We start from the raw sequence: 18,492 nt of genomic DNA, 5'->3' as shown, positions 1-18,492 counted from the left end.
TTTGTCAATTGGTACCGCAGTATTGGTATTGCTAGTAGCAGAGTATCTGGAGTATTATCCGGCAGGTTGGGAAGCATAGAGGCTACCTTACTTTCTATTCGCAGTTACTCCGCATTCCACAGCGGGCAAATGGGCGACAAAAGTTCGCGGCGCGGCGCAGCCCCGACTTCCTGTTTGGTCTTTATGTCGGAATTGGACCTCTGGATGGGTATAATTTGTGGTCGGAACACGTGGAATGGCAAAGTCTTTTTTGTGGGATGGGGAGCAGAATTAGCGGCCTGTCAGTTTCAGCTGTCAAGAGGATTGCTGTGACTTGGTAAACTCTATCTGAGCTGCGTATTCTGAATACGAACAGTCTCAGCCTACAGATACGACGAAGTATTGAATTCGCGACTCACAGCAATGTTTCACATTGGTCTTCATCGGAATTACTAATACTAGCTCAAAGTATGGAGCCGTGCCGATGCTTTATTGGACACACTGTATGCTGCACCATGTGCTGCTCTCTGCGCCCATTGGCCCGGGCCCTCTGCAGCGCCCCAATCCCCCGCAGCCCCCAAAAGGCACCGCACCACGTTGTGCCGCCACCGCGGCCAGTAGCGACACAGTGCACGCCACGCGACCCGGCTGCTTGTTCTTCAGCGAGTAAGTCGCAGCACTAGACCAACTCCTCTCTCTCTTCTTTCCCCCAAGATTGATTCCCCCATTACTTTTTCTGACTGTTGAATTTCGCCGAGATCGATCACAAGAGCTTAATCAAACGTACAAGGCTAGGCGAAACAGAAGAGACGGATCTTTGGACACTTACTCACGAGGGTACTGGTGTCAGTGCACGCGGAAGCCCGGAGACTGGACGAAATTACAGGCCTTTTTTTTCCCGCCTATATTGTTACAAAGCTGCGCCACCGGTTGTTATGACGCTCGATTGTCTCGCGCTCGCCTGAATTCGGTAGCGATTTCACGATTCGCCCTTTTTTTGACTTGCACAGGGACGCTCTGGTAACGTGGCGCCTTTCGCTACGGAGATTCGATTTGTCCTTACTGGCGCTGTCTTGGGTCGGTTCCGTCAGCGTGTCTTAGATTGAGATTTGTGAGATTTGCCTGCACGAAGCACGCCGCCTATCGAGCGAAACCGAAGCGAAACGAAATACCGAGGAGAGGAGGCAGCTCAGCTCAACTCAGTTCAGCTCATTTCCTCCTCCGACACCATTTTCCATGGCGATCCCGCGATAAGGTCCGACTGGCACCCTCTCCTTTTCTCGTCGCCGTCTCGCCGGTTGACTCTCTGACGAAATCGACGAGCCTCTTTCTTGAGATCCCGATCTTGGTTCCGCTTCCATCCAACCATGTCGGTGACGTCCATGGCCGCCCATCATGTGGCCGCTCTCGCGGCTACGTCGTCCCTCGAGGCGTCGATGGCGCTGTGCACCAGCACGTGGCTGCCGGCGAACGGAATCCTCTCCCTGAGCGGAGAGTCGGATAATGCCATCCTGACGCTCGACAACGACGCCCTCTTCCAGGCACCGTGTCCGACGGCGACAATACCGACAGTCTCCGTTGCGGTCCCGGAAAGCACCAGCACCGGCGACGGAGACTCGAGCCTGACTCTCCAGGACCTCGGAGATGACGGTGATGACGATGACAGCCCGCATTTTTCCGATTTCCGAGACCCCTTCTACGCTTCGAGTTTTCCCATCTGCTACGCCCTCGCAGCGACTACCGTTACCGCCTGGATGCTCGTGATTATGCTTTTTATAACGCCAAGGTCTTTCTTCGATAGTGGCGTTGTCTACCTTGGCCGGCCCGGTGGCTTTACCAATTCTTCCTCAGGGGGCGTCAATATCGGTGGGCGGCCTTGGTTGCAGAAGCTGGCCGCCTTGTCAGTTGCGATATCTCTCACGATAGCCACGTCTGACACTTTCCGGATCGCCAAAATACAGTACATATGGGGCGTGCAGAATGCAAAAGTGCTCCAGAACGAGGTCATGGGGAGTACGGAGCTCAGGGCGATCCGCGTGGTGTCCGACACCTTTCTTTGGCTCGCGCAGGCGCAGACGTTGATCCGGTTGTTCCCGCGTCACCGCGAGAAAATCATAATCAAATGGGCTGCTTTTTTCCTCATCAGTCTCGATGTCATTTTTAGTGCCCTAAACAGCTTCTTATACTCGGATCCGGACAGCAATGGCAATTCTATGCCCAAAAGTTTCAGTCATCCCATCCCGGCGCTTAGTTACTTGTTTCAACTGGCCCTTGGAGTGCTGTACGCTGCCTGGGTTGTGTACTACGCAATCATGAAGAAACGATATGCTTTCTATCACCCCTTGATGAAGAACATAAGTCTGGTGGCCATTATTTCTCTGGGTGCCATATTAATACCAGTTGTGTTTTTCATACTTGATATATCGAAGCCTGAGTTTACAGGCTGGGGAGACTACGTGCGATGGGTCGGTGCGGCAGCGGCTAGTGTGGTGGTTTGGGAATGGGTGGAGCGAATTGAAGCCTTGGAGCGAGAAGAGAAGAAGGATGGAATACTTGGAAGAGAGGTGTTTGACGGAGATGACACGCTGGAAGTTGATGCGGCAGATGTCCCCTGGTCGCGGAAGAGAAGAGGATACAAAGCAAACGGCGGGGATGGCCGAGGCGTCATTATCACGGCGAGAGAGCAAAGACCAAATGAAGGCAACGGATGGCCAGGAGTGTCAGTTATCAGCAGTCGCCATCGTGAGCGGGAACGAAATACCGGCCGCGGCCGTGATATGAGCGAAACTAGTGGTGCAGAGGTGGAGAGGACATCAGGGCACATTCTAAGACCACCAGTTTGGCTCTCACGACCTGCTCCAGCCGTGACGCCGGCCAGCAGGACCGATACGACAAGTGCTGCTAGCACTGTCTACGCGGTGAGATACCAGAGAGAGCACCCGCAGCCTAGGCCGGATATTTCAAGATCGGAGAGCCACAACCACAGCCGCAGTCCTGCCGTGGAAGATGCGATTTCGACAAATCAAGCACCTTCATCCATCTCTCCGGGCGATTCTCCAGCGAGTCATATTGTGATACAAGAACCAAGGGTACCGGATCTGGAAGCGAATTCTTCTTCTGGTGGTGGGGGTCGCTGGCAGACACTGCTTCGTCGTGGGAGCCATGGCACCACGTCAACACCGCAATCTCCTAGAGCTTATTCCGATGCACGGTCTGCTGCTACTTCAAGAGGCCATATGGATACCAACCGGTGGGATATACGAAGCAGATTAGAAGAATTTGCAGCCAGCCAAGCAGAGAGGATTCGGGAAAGACTCCGGCCCACGACAGATACGGACAACCTCCCCGTGATGGTGATACCAGCACCAGCACGGCGAGGCGCGGCGCTGCAACAGGTTCTCGAGGAAGAGGGAGAAGATTTAAGCGGTTCAGTGGCATCGGCGTTGCGACGGGCACGAGGATCTAGCAGTAGCTCATCTTCTGAAGAGATGTACGAAGCCAGGAGACGAAATCACATGGGCCCTGGCGTGTATCCCACGGCAAATGCGGCGGCTTCAGCGTACGAGCGACCGATACCGCCTAGCAATCCGCCTTTATGGCCGGGAGTGCGAAATCGGTACCTCTACGACGACGATTACTCGTATGATGATGATTCTGTGACGGAGACTTCATCTGTGATATCTCGCGATCATAACCCTGATGAGCCGGACACTGGGCAAGAGGACAGGAGTACAATACCACCGAGAGAACCGGGGCCGTCTTAATGCATAAGAGACCCAGCTTCCTCTCTCCTTTCTTCTAGGTGCTTTTTGTCTTTAAGCGTGGCGTTTTCTTCTTCTTGGATTTGAGATTAAAAATAGCGGACAGTTTTATGATTGAGATGTATATGTATGAGTATATATGGAAATTATTGAGAATAGGTAGCTATACCCCGGAGCCCTCTTGGGGCGATGTACAAACGGCAGATGAGTGATATCATGGAGAGGAGGATGATTAAAAAATAAATTGTTTGATATGAATGAATTTTTAATAAATGAGCTATATATTCTACCTATGAGCAATATATGAAGATAGGTTTGCTTGACACTTATGATTCTGATGTTGTTTGTATTCGGATTCGTGATATCTAATCTTATGGTGTTCTACCACTCCTACTGCTTCTTTCTGCTGCTTCTGCTGCGTCTTGAGTATCAAGAAAAAGCACCTTGCTTGCCATCATCAAATTACAAAGAGAATTGTAGGGACTCGATAACTCATATTCGACGTAAAATCGAATGGATACCGTTTTTCTACATCGCGTGAAAAAAAAAATCGTCACGAGTTGCATACGCAGAAAGAAAATCCCATGTTTGGTAGGTGTACTCCGCATTCCAGACAAATTATTGCGAGCACACTACTTGTATCACGCGGACCAAAATAACCAAGTTCCTTGCTTGAGTTTGCGGGCGGTTTTTGCAGCTAACAGCTTCAGCGATTTACTGTCTACTAATTAAAGGGTCTGATTCCAAATGACTGCAATTAATCGTCGCTTCTTAGGACGGCACTGTCGTCAACACCGATCATGTCACCACGTCACCACTACTAATTGGAGTTCGTGATAAATCATGCTCCGTATCCCGCCTTCGGACTACGGGCTACTACTAACCGATCGTGCGTGGTGTACGTCGCAACGCTCCGTGTACGTATTACGACGGTGCTTACAAAAAAAACATGGATAACCCACGGGGGAAAAAAAAAAGGATTCTCACTTCTGCCGAAGTTACAGTTTTCCAATCAGATACGCGTAATGCTAATAGAGTTCACGGAGAGCGGAACAATGAAAGAAAAAGTGACAGGCCAGCCGCCAGCCAACGCAAAGAAGAAAACAGACAATCACTAGAAAGGAAAATTGCCAGGGGAGACCCTCGCTTCCCGAATGGGACTAACAGGGTCCTTGGACGCAAGGGTTTTTTTTTTTTTGTTGCGTCTGGCGGGCCTGAAAAGAGTCTAAACCGCGTGCATGGCTGGCTGTCAGGGGTTATGGCGGATGGCTTTTGTGGGCTTTGGAGGGCATTTGGTCCAGTGAGGAGGCGGGAGAGGCATGTTGGACGAGATTAAAACAGGATCCCAGCTTTTCAGCGGTTGTGGTTGGTGCTTGGGTGGCTTGCTTGGCTGCTTATCTCATGTTTTGCTTGTTGGATAGAGGAGTTGGCGGTTTGTAGATGGAAAGGGTGATCGATGTATATCATTGAATTGGAAAGCTGTGGTGAGTTGTGATGGTAATGCCGCGAGCAGTCTCCTTTAGGTAATCCGCTTGCTATTCATAGATCGCGGTGCTAGCTTGGTGATGTGTTGCAAGTACCTACGTCGTGCTACATCTACTATAGATAAGCAGCGCACCGGCATAGTACAGCAGTACACGTATTCGTGTCACAACATAAGACGGGAGCAGGTACTACAAGTATACATGTGTGATGATAGCCTCGTTGTAGCACCTTCAACAAGTTCAAGTAGCAAAAGTACCAATAGACATTGAGCAGTTATATAGTACCCTACTACCTTACCTGAAATAGACTTATAAGCTGATACTGTAATGCCAAGAACAAGTGCGTGCATTTTCAGCGCTCCTGCCATTTCGCCCTAGAACAAGTTCATTTTTTTTTCTTGTTAGCGGCACCTGCCCCAGCTGCGATGTTGGTACCGCCTACCTCGCAGCATCTCCCTTTCGCCGCGCTTGTCCTGTAGACGGTACTTTGCTTTCTAGCTAGGTGCGGGATTACAGGATTTGTTTGTGCTTGTGTCCAACTCCACCAAACGCTTCTTTTTCTCTTCTTCTCTCCCTCGTCTCCAGTATCCAACGCGGCACAAACATTCATGTTTGATCATCCACTGCATGCATGACCGCTTATCCCCCTAATCTGGGGCCCGATCACACACGACACACGACACCACTCGTCCGTCCACCTCACCGAGCGTCGTCCTGTTTTTCCCTTTAGGCCTTTCCTCTCCTATCTTGCGTCTCACGCTTCTACTTCGGAACCTCGTCAAAGTCCGAGAACCCACGGTCTCGCCGTCTCTGCTCCTCTCCTACGTCTTTGCCTGCTACGCCTTATAAGGGCTCTACGGCCAAGCTGTCCTAGCTGTCCTAGCTGTCTCTGTTGACTCTCTAGCAAACAGACCGCCATTTTTTTTTGTTCCGGCGGTTGGCCCACGCGAGAATCGACCCAAACCGAGGCTCACTAGCACGAATTGTGAGACGAGACAAAGCGGATAATCCACGCGAGTCGCACAGAGAGCTGATCCTCTCCCCCCACACCACCAATCAATTGCGCTTGCGCGCCGCGACATAGACAAGGGGGGGAAACAGAAGGCCAACGATCCTAATTGGAGTGGTGGCAGCTCTGTTATTACCTGCCGTTTGTCTCCTTTTATCCTCCTGCTTTCTCCAGCGTCCTACAAGCTCTCATCTTTCTTCGGCCGATTGAGCTTCTGCCGTTTGTTCTTGCGAGGCGGCAGGTCACATTCCCAGGCGCAACTGTCTCAAAGGGGCCAAAGTGGAATTTTCCTCGAGCTACACCACAGCTACACCACAGCTACACCACTTTTCCGCATCCAAGACATACAGACCACGCTTCGAGCACAATGGCGGGGGTAGAGCCTTTCCCGCTGCTCAACACGTCGGCAGACCAACTGCTCGGCGCTGACGTCAACCCGGCGAGGCGCAGGCGCAAGAGCAGTGGCCTTGGGGGAGAGATTCGGGCTGGTGACACTGGTGCGCCCGCGCTGGCGTCCAGCCGAGTCAGTCTCAATGCCCAAGACTCTGAGGTGAGATTGTCGTTCCTGATTCTTCTGCTTTGGAGCTAACCGTCGCAACTCGACAGAACTACTCATCCGAGAGCTCAGAAGATCATTCTGGCAATCCTAGGCCTTCGAAGCGCCGTCGCGCTCGTGGATTTTTCTCGCAAGCTCGCCAGACCATGGTCAAGCACACCTTTGTCTTGCCTGCCGTCTTACTACTCCTGTTCCTGACTGGTTACGCCATCAACCCATCGGAAGCCAATCCCCTCCACCACTTCATCTTTCTGTCGTACCCGATCCCCCAGGATGATCCCCTCAAGCCTATCCAGTATGGCAAGGGCAAATGGGACATTGCGTTTGTCGCCTTTTACACCATTGTCTTGTCCTTTACTCGTGAGTTTATCATGCAGGAAGTGTTGCGTCCGCTAGCCCGCAGAACGGGTCTCAGCAAGGGAAAGCAGGCCCGTTTCATGGAACAGGTGTACACAGCCCTATACTTTGGCATTTTGGGACCTGCTGGCATGTACGTCATGAGCCGCACGCCTGTTTGGTACTTCAACACACGCGGCATGTATGAGGGTTTCCCGCATCGATCGCACGAGGCCGTTGTCAAGTTTTACTACCTCTTCCAGGCTGCCTACTGGGCCCAGCAGGCCATCGTCCTCCTCCTGGGAATGGAGAAGCCGCGCAAGGACTTCAAGGAGCTCGTCGGTCACCACATTGTCAGTCTAGCTCTTATCGGCCTGAGCTACCGCTTCCACTTCACCTACATTGGTATTGCTGTCTACATCACCCACGACATCAGTGACTTCTTCCTCGCCTCATCCAAAGCTCTCAACTACATCGACCACCCCATCGTCGCTCCTTATTTCGCCACTTTTGTTGCCGTTTGGATCTACATGCGCCACTACATTAACCTCAAGATCATCTGGTCTCTGTTCACCGAGTTCCGTACCGTCGGCCCCTTTGAGCTCAACTGGGAGACCCAGCAGTACAAGTGCTGGATCAGTCAGTATATCACCACTGCCCTGCTTGCTTCCCTTCAGGCCTTGAATTTGTTCTGGCTTTTCTACATCCTGCGTATTGCCATCCGATTTATTCGCGACAAAGAGGCCACTGATGATCGATCTGATGAGGAAGACGATGAAGAAGAGGAACAACAGAAGAAGCCCACTTCAAGCAAGCACAACGGAAAGAAGGACATTCCCAAGCTCGAAGTTCACTACGAGCACGATGAAGATAAGCAGAATGGTTCTGCTAAGCACTAGACGGTCAACATCCATGTTGGCAATGAGTTGAAGAAAAAAAAACGCTGGGTGTGACATGCACAATTCAGACAGCAAAGCAAGCGGATTTGCACGGGTGCAATTTTAATCGAATAATGATGAGAAGCTTTGTTGAGCTGCTCCTTTTTTGTCTTTACATCTTTGGGGCTATATTACCTGCGTGTGATTTACACAACAACGGGTCGAGCCGGATGGGGAGCAACGTGAAGCATGGGAAACGGCGTACTCCCTTTTTTTTTTGACACGGAAAAAGGGAAAAAAAGAAGAAATGGCTTGGGCTAATACTAATTTTAATTTTATGATGAAACTTTCTTTTTCATACTTGATTCTCGACTCCTGATGCATTGTCCGTCAAAACGAACGATTCAATATGGCTGCGGGTACCCTGGGATGAGCAATCTATCTGTTTTTAGCAAATGGAGGTTTTCGTAAATGATGCAATGAATGTGATTGGGAAATCATTCAAATCCCATTGATACGTTGTTATATATCTCCTTCTTTTCGATTTTTTTTTTCTATAACTTTCTTTTGGGGATCAAGAGGCTTTTCTTTAAAATATACTTAGATTGGGTCGAGCCTGGTGGCTTTCGAGTCGGATTGAAATGAGGTTGTCGGCGAGGGGCCGTTGCAAGATTTCTTCCTATTTTATATATATAGAAATGAAGCATTGCGTGATAATCCATTTTAACTAATCACTCCATGAATACTATCTATCAAGAGCTGCAATACAATACAATTTGTCCATATATTCAGTATCATAATATCTAGAAAGTCTCGCGCACTGTGTTTTGAGACAGAAGCTGTTGTCAACCGCAATCAGTAGACTTTAACGACTTCTGTCTCAAAACAAATTCGTATGATCACAACAAATTCAATTGGCCTCAACATCATAATGTCATATTATAGCACCACCATTCCGAATAGCAACTGTCTATCCTCCAGTCGCCTTTACGACACCAGCTCTTTGTCCCCATGGGCAATTTATGGGTGGGATACGAGCACTAGACATTCACGCCTACACTTGGGAGCAAGTTTTTTTTTTTTTTTTTTTTTTTTTGCCAAAATTGTTTTCTGAATCTACCTAAGTTATCGAGGCTGCCCCATACTTCTAGTAAAATGGTCAGATTTCCCGGTGTCTGGTAGGCCCGATGAGTTGAATTTTTTTCTTGTCTGCTTTTGTTGGTTTTGTTTTCCATCCTGGAGACCTTTGTCAAAGTCGTCTCTCAGCTTCCCTGAGGAAGAATCCCAAAAAAATGTATGTTAAGACCAGTCACCATTTCGCACAGACCCAAAGTGTGAACCCTTCTTTACCAGGTTCCGGATATCCTTCCAGTCCATTGGGTGTTAATTGTTGAAAGAAAATAAAGAGATGAGAAAAAAGCAAAGTCGTATAGTCGTTGCCCGTAATCAGGTCGAAGTCCCGTAGGCCTCGCCAAGGTGGCATCCATAATCACAAGTCCTCCAAGACAAAAAAGAGCAAATCTGTCATCGACATGTCCACCAGGTTCATCAGTAAATCTCCCCTTTCAATGTAATGTCCCTCCTTCAATCTCTCCATGGCAAGGAGATGGTTTCATAAGCCCAAAGGCTCAGAAAATAAACAGTTGCTGTACCAGTCGAATGTCCTTCTCACATCTCTAGATATTGGATACCGATGCATCTTAGTCAAACAGCGACCAGCGAATGGAGTACATTCAAGACACATTCGACAAAAGACGTAAAAAATGAGATGTAGAGTCGATACAAAAAACAGTGGTAAAACAACACACATTATATGTCTCCGCGTGTAAGTTGCGGCTAGATCTCGTCTCTCTCGGAAGATGCAAAGGTGTATTATTAAGTCCGGCCCTGTGGCGGTAAGATGGCAACAGATTGGTAACTGCTAGATCCGAATGTCTGTGCCTAAAATCGTCGTCGTAAAATAGAAAAAATAACAGAAATAGATAGAAAGGCGTCACCGTAGTATTGAAAATTCTAGTCTCAATCAATCAATAGTATGCTCTGGGCGAGTAGATTCGAAGAAGATCAGAAGCCAGGTGGACTGTCCAGGCTCCAAAGGAACGGGATAATCAAAGTTGGCTTGCTAAGAGTGATGCATATGTTCCTTATGCTGTGTAAATGAAATAATATGTCGAATAGAAATGACGAGGATCGATATCCTTTTCCGCCTGAACGCCCGAGTGATGCAGTCATCATGCTAAGCCTAGAAATTAAGTTCGATAACCGAATGCCAAACAAAATATTGAATAGGCCTGCCGTTTTTCTGTTCCTTTTTTTTTTCTTCTTTTATAGTAGTCGCAAAGGTGAAGTAAATGAAGTGCAACTGGCGTATTACTCTGGGCCAGTTTTGTGGATATCAAAATGAGGTGGAAAGGCGAGAAGCAAATGATTCTAAGAAGAAACGTAGCCTCTTCATGTATGATCGCGTCTGGCCTAGTCTCGAGGCATTTGATGCCCAAGGCAGTAGACATGACTATAATAGCCAAACTGACTGAAGAAGTCTAGGAATCTAATCCCGATTATTGCGAGGCGGCTCCTGTTCATGAGTCGATTCGTTGTCGGAAGAAGAGGCGGAAGGATGAGCTTCGCCATCGCCATGCGGCTGGGAGTTATCGCTAAGCAATTCAGTCGCAGACCCGTGACTCTCGTAGCCGTCCATCTGGGTGCCAGACTTGTTCTTGCCATCCATGTTAGCAGCTTTCAAGGCTTTTTTAGCCTGCAGAGACGCTTCTCTAGCGACGGTCAATGCGCGCTCAGCCGTTACTTGCTTCTTCCACATCGAATGGTACACGCCCTTGGCATTGAGAAGATCCTCGTGGTTGCCACGCTCGACGATCGTTCCAGCGTGCAGCACAATGATTTGATCGGCATGGGTGATGGTAGACAATCGGTGTCTGTAGAAAGGTGAAAACTGCGTGTTAGCTTTAAATCTGTAATCTAGGGCTTGAACAATAGTTCTAGACGGGGGACACTTACGCAATAATGAGCAGGGTGCGTCCTTGGCCGATGTTGAGAACGTTTTCTTGAATTTCCTGTTCCGTGTGCGAGTCGAGTGCAGAAGTAGCCTCATCCAGCATGATAACTCTAGGATCCTTGAGGATGGTACGAGCGATAGCAACTCGCTGCTTCTCACCGCCGCTGAGTCGCAGTCCGCGTTCTCCAACCTGCGTGTTATAACCATCAGGGAATGACATGATACGGTCGTGGATGCTAGCAGCCTTGCAGGCGGTGTAAATCTCTTCGTCACTCGCTCTAGGGTTGGCATATCTGAGATTGTACATGAGCGTCTCGTTGAAAAGAGTCGTATCTTGAGGAACAACGCCGATATGGCGACGAACGGAGCTGATTGTGAGATCTTTGACGTTTTTGCCGTCGAATTCAATGCTGCCCTCGTCACAGTCATAGTAGCGGAACATGTGTCGGAACAAGGTAGACTTGCCACCGCCAGACTCGCCAACAAAGGCTGTTGTAGTTCCCGGAGCGCATTCAAAGCTGACATTGCGTAGTGCAGGCCTTCGGGGGTCATAAGCGAAGCTCACATTATTCCATCGGACGTGTCCACTAAAACTTTCCAGTTCGACGGCATTGGGAGAATCAACAACGGTTGGCTGGATTTTGAAGAGCTCCAAGAGGCGCTCGCCAGATATCATGGCCTGCTGGACGGTGCGGTAGAAAGAGCCAAAGAAATTGAGAGGACCTTGAAGCTGGGTCAGGTAAGAGACGACTGTGAACCAGTCACCGGTAGTTCGCATGCCAGCCGTGACCTGCCAGCCGCACACTATGGCAGCGACAATTCTGCCCAAATTGAAAACAAAAGTCTGGCAGATATTCATGAGGACCATTCCCGTCTGGACTTGGGCCTCGGCCTTTTGGAAAACCTCAACCTTGGCACGGTATCGGTTGGATTCGTATTCTTCTGCGTTGAAGTACTTGACCGTCTCATAGCTAGAGATGGAGTCGTTCTTCACCGCTTCCTCTTCACGATCGGCATTGGTCATCTCTCGTCGTTGATCGGCTCTAGTGGCGGCCATCTTGATGGTCATGTAGAGATACCAGCAAGTGTCCACCAGATTCAGTTGAGCGTAGAGGGGACCGAAGTTGAAGTAGAAGACGGAAATTGAGAGGAACAAGTCGAAGAGCATGGGGATGACCTGGAATGTCACCTGTTCGAGAAATGCGTTGATGGCAGAGCCCTTGTTGAGAGCAGAGAGAACTTCGCCAGTGCGTTTCGACAGGTGGAAATCGAGGCTGAGAGAGTGGACGTGGTTAAAGGCCGCCGCCGTCAATCCTCGATACGAGTACTGCGAAACAGGAATCCAGAGAAGAGATCTCAGGGAGCCGAGAAGACCAGACTGGCCTTGAAGCACCCAGAGAACACCCAAGATGAGGAAATCCTTGAGGGGAAAGTTTTCAGTGGTGATGGGGTCGCCGCTTCTGATGACAGCTTCTAGCTTGTTGACGACTTTGCCGATCTGCCATGGAACATAGACGTTGACCAATCGCTGGATGATGACTAAAACGAAGCACAACATTACCTGGAGCTGCAGCTTGGTAGAGTCTTTGGGCCAGAGATAGGGGAAGAAGAGAGAGTAGCCTCTGACGTATTCCCACCAGGTCTTGTGAGGGATCTTCTTTTGTCGATAGAAGGCAGCCTGTTCATCTTTGCGAGAGAAAGATCCTCCCGTAGGCTTGGCTGCGTTGGAGATGGTTCTACCACGGGATCGTCGGCCGTTAGCCTCGGGAGTGGTGCTCTGTCTGGCGTCATAAGATCGAGTCTGTCCATTAAGCAGCAGAGGCGTGGTCTCACTGATGCCGCCAAGTCCCTCCTCAACTCTATCTGGGACGTGAGACTTGAGAACCCAGGCAACGCAGAAGAGGGAGATGGAAATGCCTATGGTCAGCAAGCGAACAAAGTAGAGAACAAGATCGAGCTTTGTCCATGAATCAATGCAGCTGTCGTGCTTGGTCTGGTCGTTGTCGTCTTGCTCGGCAGCGTGAACGAAGTGACAATTAGCGGCAACAATAGCTGTGGTGGTGAAGAGAATGAGCTCTCCAGAAAGACTCAGAACCCAGATTGCGAGATGGACGATATTGGGGCCCTTTCGCCAGTCGAACAGCGAGAACAGGATATAAAGGTAGAAGAAAGTAGCTCCCACGAGATGAACCTAATAAAAAACAAGGTTAGTGGATTCTGGGGAAGGAGGGGCGTGAAAGCGAAGTCATAGGACCAGTTGTCTCGAAAAGGGCAATATGATGTCGAGGTCGACCCGAAGCCGTGGGGAGCTGGGGGGAAAGACGACAGAAGATCCGGGGAAGCACAAGGTGCGAGAGAGACATACCACAGTCCATTCGCCAGCCCAGGGAAGCCCTTCCTTTGACCATTTATAAGGGTTCTCGTGCCAAAAGGCATGGTAGAAAATGGTAATACCAGTGACCAGATAGCTCGCGAAGACAACAGCAGCGAGGAAGCGAAAGACATTCTTAGCGGTCGAGCCAAAACGAGGACCAATCTTACGCTCCCCGTTGCTGCGCTTCTTGCGCTTGGTAATAGGCAGGGGCTTCCCTCCAGGACCTTTGACGGTAGGCTGGACAAGATCCTCTTCCTTCTTGGCGTTGAAGACAGAGTACCAGGCGGCAAGAGAGATGAAGGCCACGAGCAGAATCAGGGAATATAGATATTGGGTTTCTCGCAGGATCTTTTCGGCCATGGTGAGGCCATGAGGGCCAGCATGGGCGGGAAAGGCGCCGCGAGGGTCGTCGGGCGGCGCGTCGTCGGCCAACATTGCGGCAAGCTGCAACAGAAAACAAGGTCTAGTTAGCAAAAGCTGCGTTGCTTCTTTTGGAAAAAAGGGTACAATAGCAGAGAAAGGGAAGAGAGAGGGAGAACAACTGGCACGAGAGAAGTCGTCAAGGACGGCTGGTTTGCGTGATGCTCTTGCTGTTACTCGTAGGCGTAAGACGATGCGAGAGGGCGTGGAGAGAGAGAAGAGAGAAGTCGACCTTGCTGGAAGACCGGGGGAGGTTTGTTGTGATTTCGAGCAGGGAATATACCCTTTTTGCAGGGGAGTGGCGATGTAAAGGTCAAGTGGTGTGTTCGTCACGGGGAAGAAGGGTAAAAAGGGTAGTTTAAAAAAAAAGAAAGGAAGGAAGGGAAAAAAAAAAGGATACGAGGGCGAGGGGACCAAGGCTTACAATTAATGGTCGGGGGGGGGGGGATGAAGTGCCAGTTACCGCAGAGACGAGATCATTGCCCGTGGCAGCTGGCAATTGGCAGCTGGCGATGAGGGGGAAGTGAAGTGCAAGTGAGGGGATGTCGAGAGGAAGCTGAGCAGCTGCCAGAGCGCAAAAAGGCTGACGATGAAGAGGGCAGAAAAACCGGCGATGACCATGCAAGCTTCGCGGTCCAAGACGAGCAACGAGCAGCGATGCAGACAACGTCAAATCGGCACCGGACGCCTTTGGGCCCCTACTGGCTGGAGCGAGGTGGCCTCGAGTGGGCTGGGCGTCCTGTTAGCGGCCCAGGGTCCAGTGTTTCTCGGTGGTGGCCGGTCCGGCACTGCACGCTGCAGAGCTCCGTTAGCCGTACCTACAGCGCCCTTGGTGCTGCGACTGTAGCAGTTGGCTGCAGCGCCTGCCCATTGGCCACAGCGCCTGGCTGGCCGCCGACCCAAAGTGGCAGGGGCGTGTCGAGGCGTGTGCAGGCCGGTGCTCCAGCAGGCCTAGTGCCGCTCTGGGACCGCTCTGGGACCAGCCTGCTGCTGCTGCACAGGCCCGCATGCAGTTGGGGCCCTGGCGCCCTTCTCCGGGATCCAGCTGGTGGACCGCACCAACCAGCTGACTTGGGGGGGCGTGGTCAGAAGGCCTCAAAAGCGATGCTGCAGTGGCAAAAACGTGAGTTAATGGATGAGCCACCCGCCAGGAGCTTGAGGAGTCGTGCGCCATATCGACCTCGACCGCAAAGGGACGGGACTAGGAGCGCCATAGTCTGGCTGCGTACAAGGCACGAGCAGCTTATTGGAAAGTTAATGTATTAATAGCCCTGTATATAGTACGGCAGCTATTGATGCAGTAGTAAACGGGGCACGGCTCTCGTCAGAACCAGCAACGCGGCCGTCTCTTTGACGTGCCACATAAGACATCGCATCCATTCTCCTACTGTATGTGTAACGAGCATGCAGACAAATAGATACCTGGTAGACAATCCTATACATGGGTAGGTACATGTATTTACATGCACGGTTTAGCAGATAGCTTTCGGTCGGCAAAAGAGATCCTTGACCCTCGAATTGACTGACCTTGATCCATGCCTGTGGCTAAATAGAAAATATATTAATTAATATGCGGGCTATTCCTGCGCTGGTCAAATCACTTCAGATTGAGTGAGTGACTGCAACCGGATGCATGCCAAAAGGTAACCCTCCCCTGCACAAAGAAACAAAGCTCAAATGCCTTGATGCGCCAACCACAAACGCCTCAAATGCCTGCCCTCTGGTTCGCTGATTAAATCCGCGCCGGACCCAAAGAATCGGAGCCGGGGTTCTGTTGTTGGATGGTGTGCGAAGAGGGGCAAACTTGGAGCTGCATCTGGAGCTGGAGATGGAGTTGGAGATGGAGCTGGAGATGGAGCTGTTTTATTCAGCCCAACAGCTCTCTCGTCCTTTCTGCCTCATTTGACTCTGCACGTCTCGTAGGGCAGATCCGCCTTACCGTTGTAGGGGGCACTATAGAGATATCTAGGCCGATGTGGGAAATAGTCATGAGTGTGGCGGCTGCTTTGGGTGGTACTGCGATATTGCTCTCATCCAATCCACAAGATTCACAGAGGGCGGCCTATTACTCGCATTCGAGTTGCAGCCTGCCTTGTCACGAGTCGACCGACAGCCATGACAACGCAAAGTTGCAGCCGCAGATGCTGTGTAACCACCTCTCTTCGCCCGTGCAGGCACCGAATTCACTACGTTAATGCCCATCAGATAGACCAGCATCCGGTCAACGTTGGGCGACATTTGGGTTCTAAGCGAGGACAAGGAGCTTTCGCCAAGGAGGCAAAAATCATGGAATCAAGGAAAATCTTGTCCACGCGGCCTGCTTTTGCCTACCGACCTACATAAGTATAGATGTGGCTATGCTGCCGGACATTTACAAGCAGCATGTTGCTCTGAGCTCTCCCACTGCCAACCGAGGCCATTTAATTGCTCATTCCTGCAGCTTTGTTGTAAATTGGCGCAGCAGCCGCACCTTGTCGCCATGATTGATGTGCTTGATTAAGTATTGATGCCGGGCCATGCCATGCCATGCCATGCCAGGCTTTGCCAGGCTTTGCCTTGCCTTGCCTATCAGGTCGTCCGCCGCAAATGCCACTAACATCTAGCCGACGAAATAGCAGAATTCCGAAGCTCGAACAATCTTGCCTGTTGTAGTGTAGGCAGCGCTCGCTCAAAGAGTGGGAGATGCTCGGCAGCTACAACAGCCGGCGCCCTCAACAGCCCCATGCGCGCATTCGTGGCATCGGCACTGCATTGCTTCCTCGTTGTGAGCTGCCTCCCATTCCGTATAGTCCATCTCGAAACGAATGTGATAGATAACCATGAGCGATAGATTTAGCGCTTCGTGCGCAATGCAGCACGCCCCCAGCGCTTTGAATCGGGGATCAATCTAATCGGAACCAGCCCCGCGATCCGCATGCTTTAGCATGCGAGCCTCAGCAAGGGAGGCACCGCGGCTGGCGACGGGAAAAAGGGCTGGTCAGTTGGTTCGAGCTGGCTGGTTGGCTCTAGGAAATGGCCGTTTGTGTGTCTGTGTGTTTTTGATGTCTGTGATGCCTGTGGTGTCTGTGATGCCTGTGGTGTCTGTGATGCCTGTGGTGTCTGTGACGAGGGGTGCCTATGAATCGTGTTTCTCACTGTATGTGCCATGTGTGTGAGTATCTACCGGGTCAGTTCTGTTTGCAACAGTGCAAAGGCGGCATTTACCTGCTTGAAATCACCTTTCCAACCAGCTAGTCCACTTGAAATGGTGGTGAACAGAGAATGGTGATGACGGCAGTCAAGCATTTTGTTTGGACGCCTCCAGCCGCCCTGTCCTCGATTCGGAGCTGTGGGTGTGCGCCTGCATCTTTTACGAGGTCAGATAAGCTGCCTCCCGAGCCACTAACCAGATTCCATGGCGCCTGCGGCGATACTGCCACCCCATCAGCTTGCTCGTAATCATTGTGAGCAGTAACAAAAGCTGAATTGATCTCTCAGCCCAATTGCCAAGTACGTGTAGTCCTTGAAAGAAGAGATTGCTGGTCGTACGCGTACCAGCTAGCCTGCCTGCCTCGCAGATACATGAATCTGGTAGAATGGCCTGTGCTGGTTCTACAGGATACGCCCGCCGATGTCTGCATTGCCCTGGGGACCTGTACAGTATGGGCAAAATCCTTCAATTACTAGAGACCTGTTCACACGTGCCGCTCCCACTGCAGCACACACTCACTTATATGTATGTACTTGCATGTGAAACACTGCTCGACAGTAGGTGCAGATGCATGGAGCTGTCCAGACCCGGGATAGTTCATGCTACCCATTCTGCCAAGGTCCATGCCTTCAATGCGAGGATGCATCTGCGTCTGCGTCTGCGTGCTGCACGCCTCGCTACCTCAAACGGGTCTCCTATATCATCCATCCTCCAGCCCAAAGACTCCGGGTCCAATGGCATCGGCAAGGCTAGAGGCGTAGGAGTAGGAAGAGGAGGGGGCAAAGATGCAAGAAGAGAAGTAGCTGGTGTTCCCCTTTGTGTTGGAATGGCCCCTCTTCCAAAGGAAAAGCGAGGCGGGCATTCAGTCCCAGCCGATTGGACAGTCCCTGTTACAGGCCGTTATCGATGCAACGTCCCTAGTTCTCAAGCCCGGCATTAGCAGAGAACCGGGTCTATGCGGTACATCCGCCTAGAGTGACTGCAGTTGTTGGTGCGCTTAGCAGGGAAAAGATATACTACTGTAGTATAGTATAGATAATAGGAGCACTTGCTCATACAAATACACAAGCTGTGGGATATGGATACAGTATGGCAAGGGCAGAATGGTGATCCGCCTTGGCGATTCGCGCTACCTCGTCGCTAGATGCCCAGATAGGCATCCATGCATGGCATCTCTCACAGCCCTCTCTGTAGCCCAAGAGAATCCGAAATGCTTGTTAATTCTCCGCGCACCAATGCCTGTAATCGTGCAGAGCAGGTACATGTCCTTTGTACACCAATACACCCAGCACTCAAGAGTCTGCATCTGCATGTGTGGGGACTCCAGCATGGGGTTGCCAGCATGCAGGAGGCGCTCTGCGGCCTGTCCTGGCGTCTGAGATCCAGTAGCACCACTCGTATATAAGCGTACCGTGCAGCCGAAGGTGTGTGCGCTGGGATATGTCGCCTTTGCTGGCCCATCCACCCGGAGGCCAGAGCTTGCAGCCGTCAT

The 18,492-nt window shown here is 50.9% G+C and overlaps 3 protein-coding genes across 3 annotated transcripts; 2 read left to right on the top strand and 1 right to left on the bottom strand.

The window, feature by feature from the left end:
• Window positions 1-1,346: 1,346 nt before the first annotated feature.
• TGAM01_v204818 (hypothetical protein) lies at window positions 1,347-3,743 on the top strand (the record flags this gene model as incomplete). Its single annotated transcript, XM_018801484.1, has 1 exon — window positions 1,347-3,743. One exon carries the CDS (start codon window positions 1,347-1,349, stop codon window positions 3,741-3,743), a length of 2,397 nt encoding a protein of 798 aa, XP_018665277.1.
• A 2,857-nt stretch (window positions 3,744-6,600) lies between these two features.
• Window positions 6,601-8,024, top strand: TGAM01_v204817 (acyl-CoA-dependent ceramide synthase; the record flags this gene model as incomplete). Its single annotated transcript, XM_018801485.1, has 2 exons — window positions 6,601-6,783; window positions 6,840-8,024. The coding sequence occupies 2 exons, from the start codon at window positions 6,601-6,603 to the stop codon at window positions 8,022-8,024; spliced, it is 1,368 nt and encodes a 455-aa protein (XP_018665278.1).
• Window positions 8,025-10,551: 2,527 nt separating this feature from the next.
• Window positions 10,552-13,825, bottom strand: TGAM01_v204816 (hypothetical protein; the record flags this gene model as incomplete). Its single annotated transcript, XM_018801486.1, has 3 exons — window positions 10,552-10,936; window positions 11,019-13,207; window positions 13,382-13,825. 3 exons carry the CDS (start codon window positions 13,823-13,825, stop codon window positions 10,552-10,554), a joined length of 3,018 nt encoding a protein of 1,005 aa, XP_018665279.1.
• Window positions 13,826-18,492: the final 4,667 nt, after the last annotated feature.

This window comes from Trichoderma gamsii (genome assembly GCF_001481775.2).
Source record: "Trichoderma gamsii strain T6085 chromosome Unknown Scaffold_14.2, whole genome shotgun sequence".
Classification (NCBI taxonomy): domain Eukaryota; kingdom Fungi; phylum Ascomycota; class Sordariomycetes; order Hypocreales; family Hypocreaceae; genus Trichoderma; species Trichoderma gamsii.
Note: the sequence above shows the minus strand (reverse complement) of the source record. Positions and strands in the feature narration are given on the sequence as shown.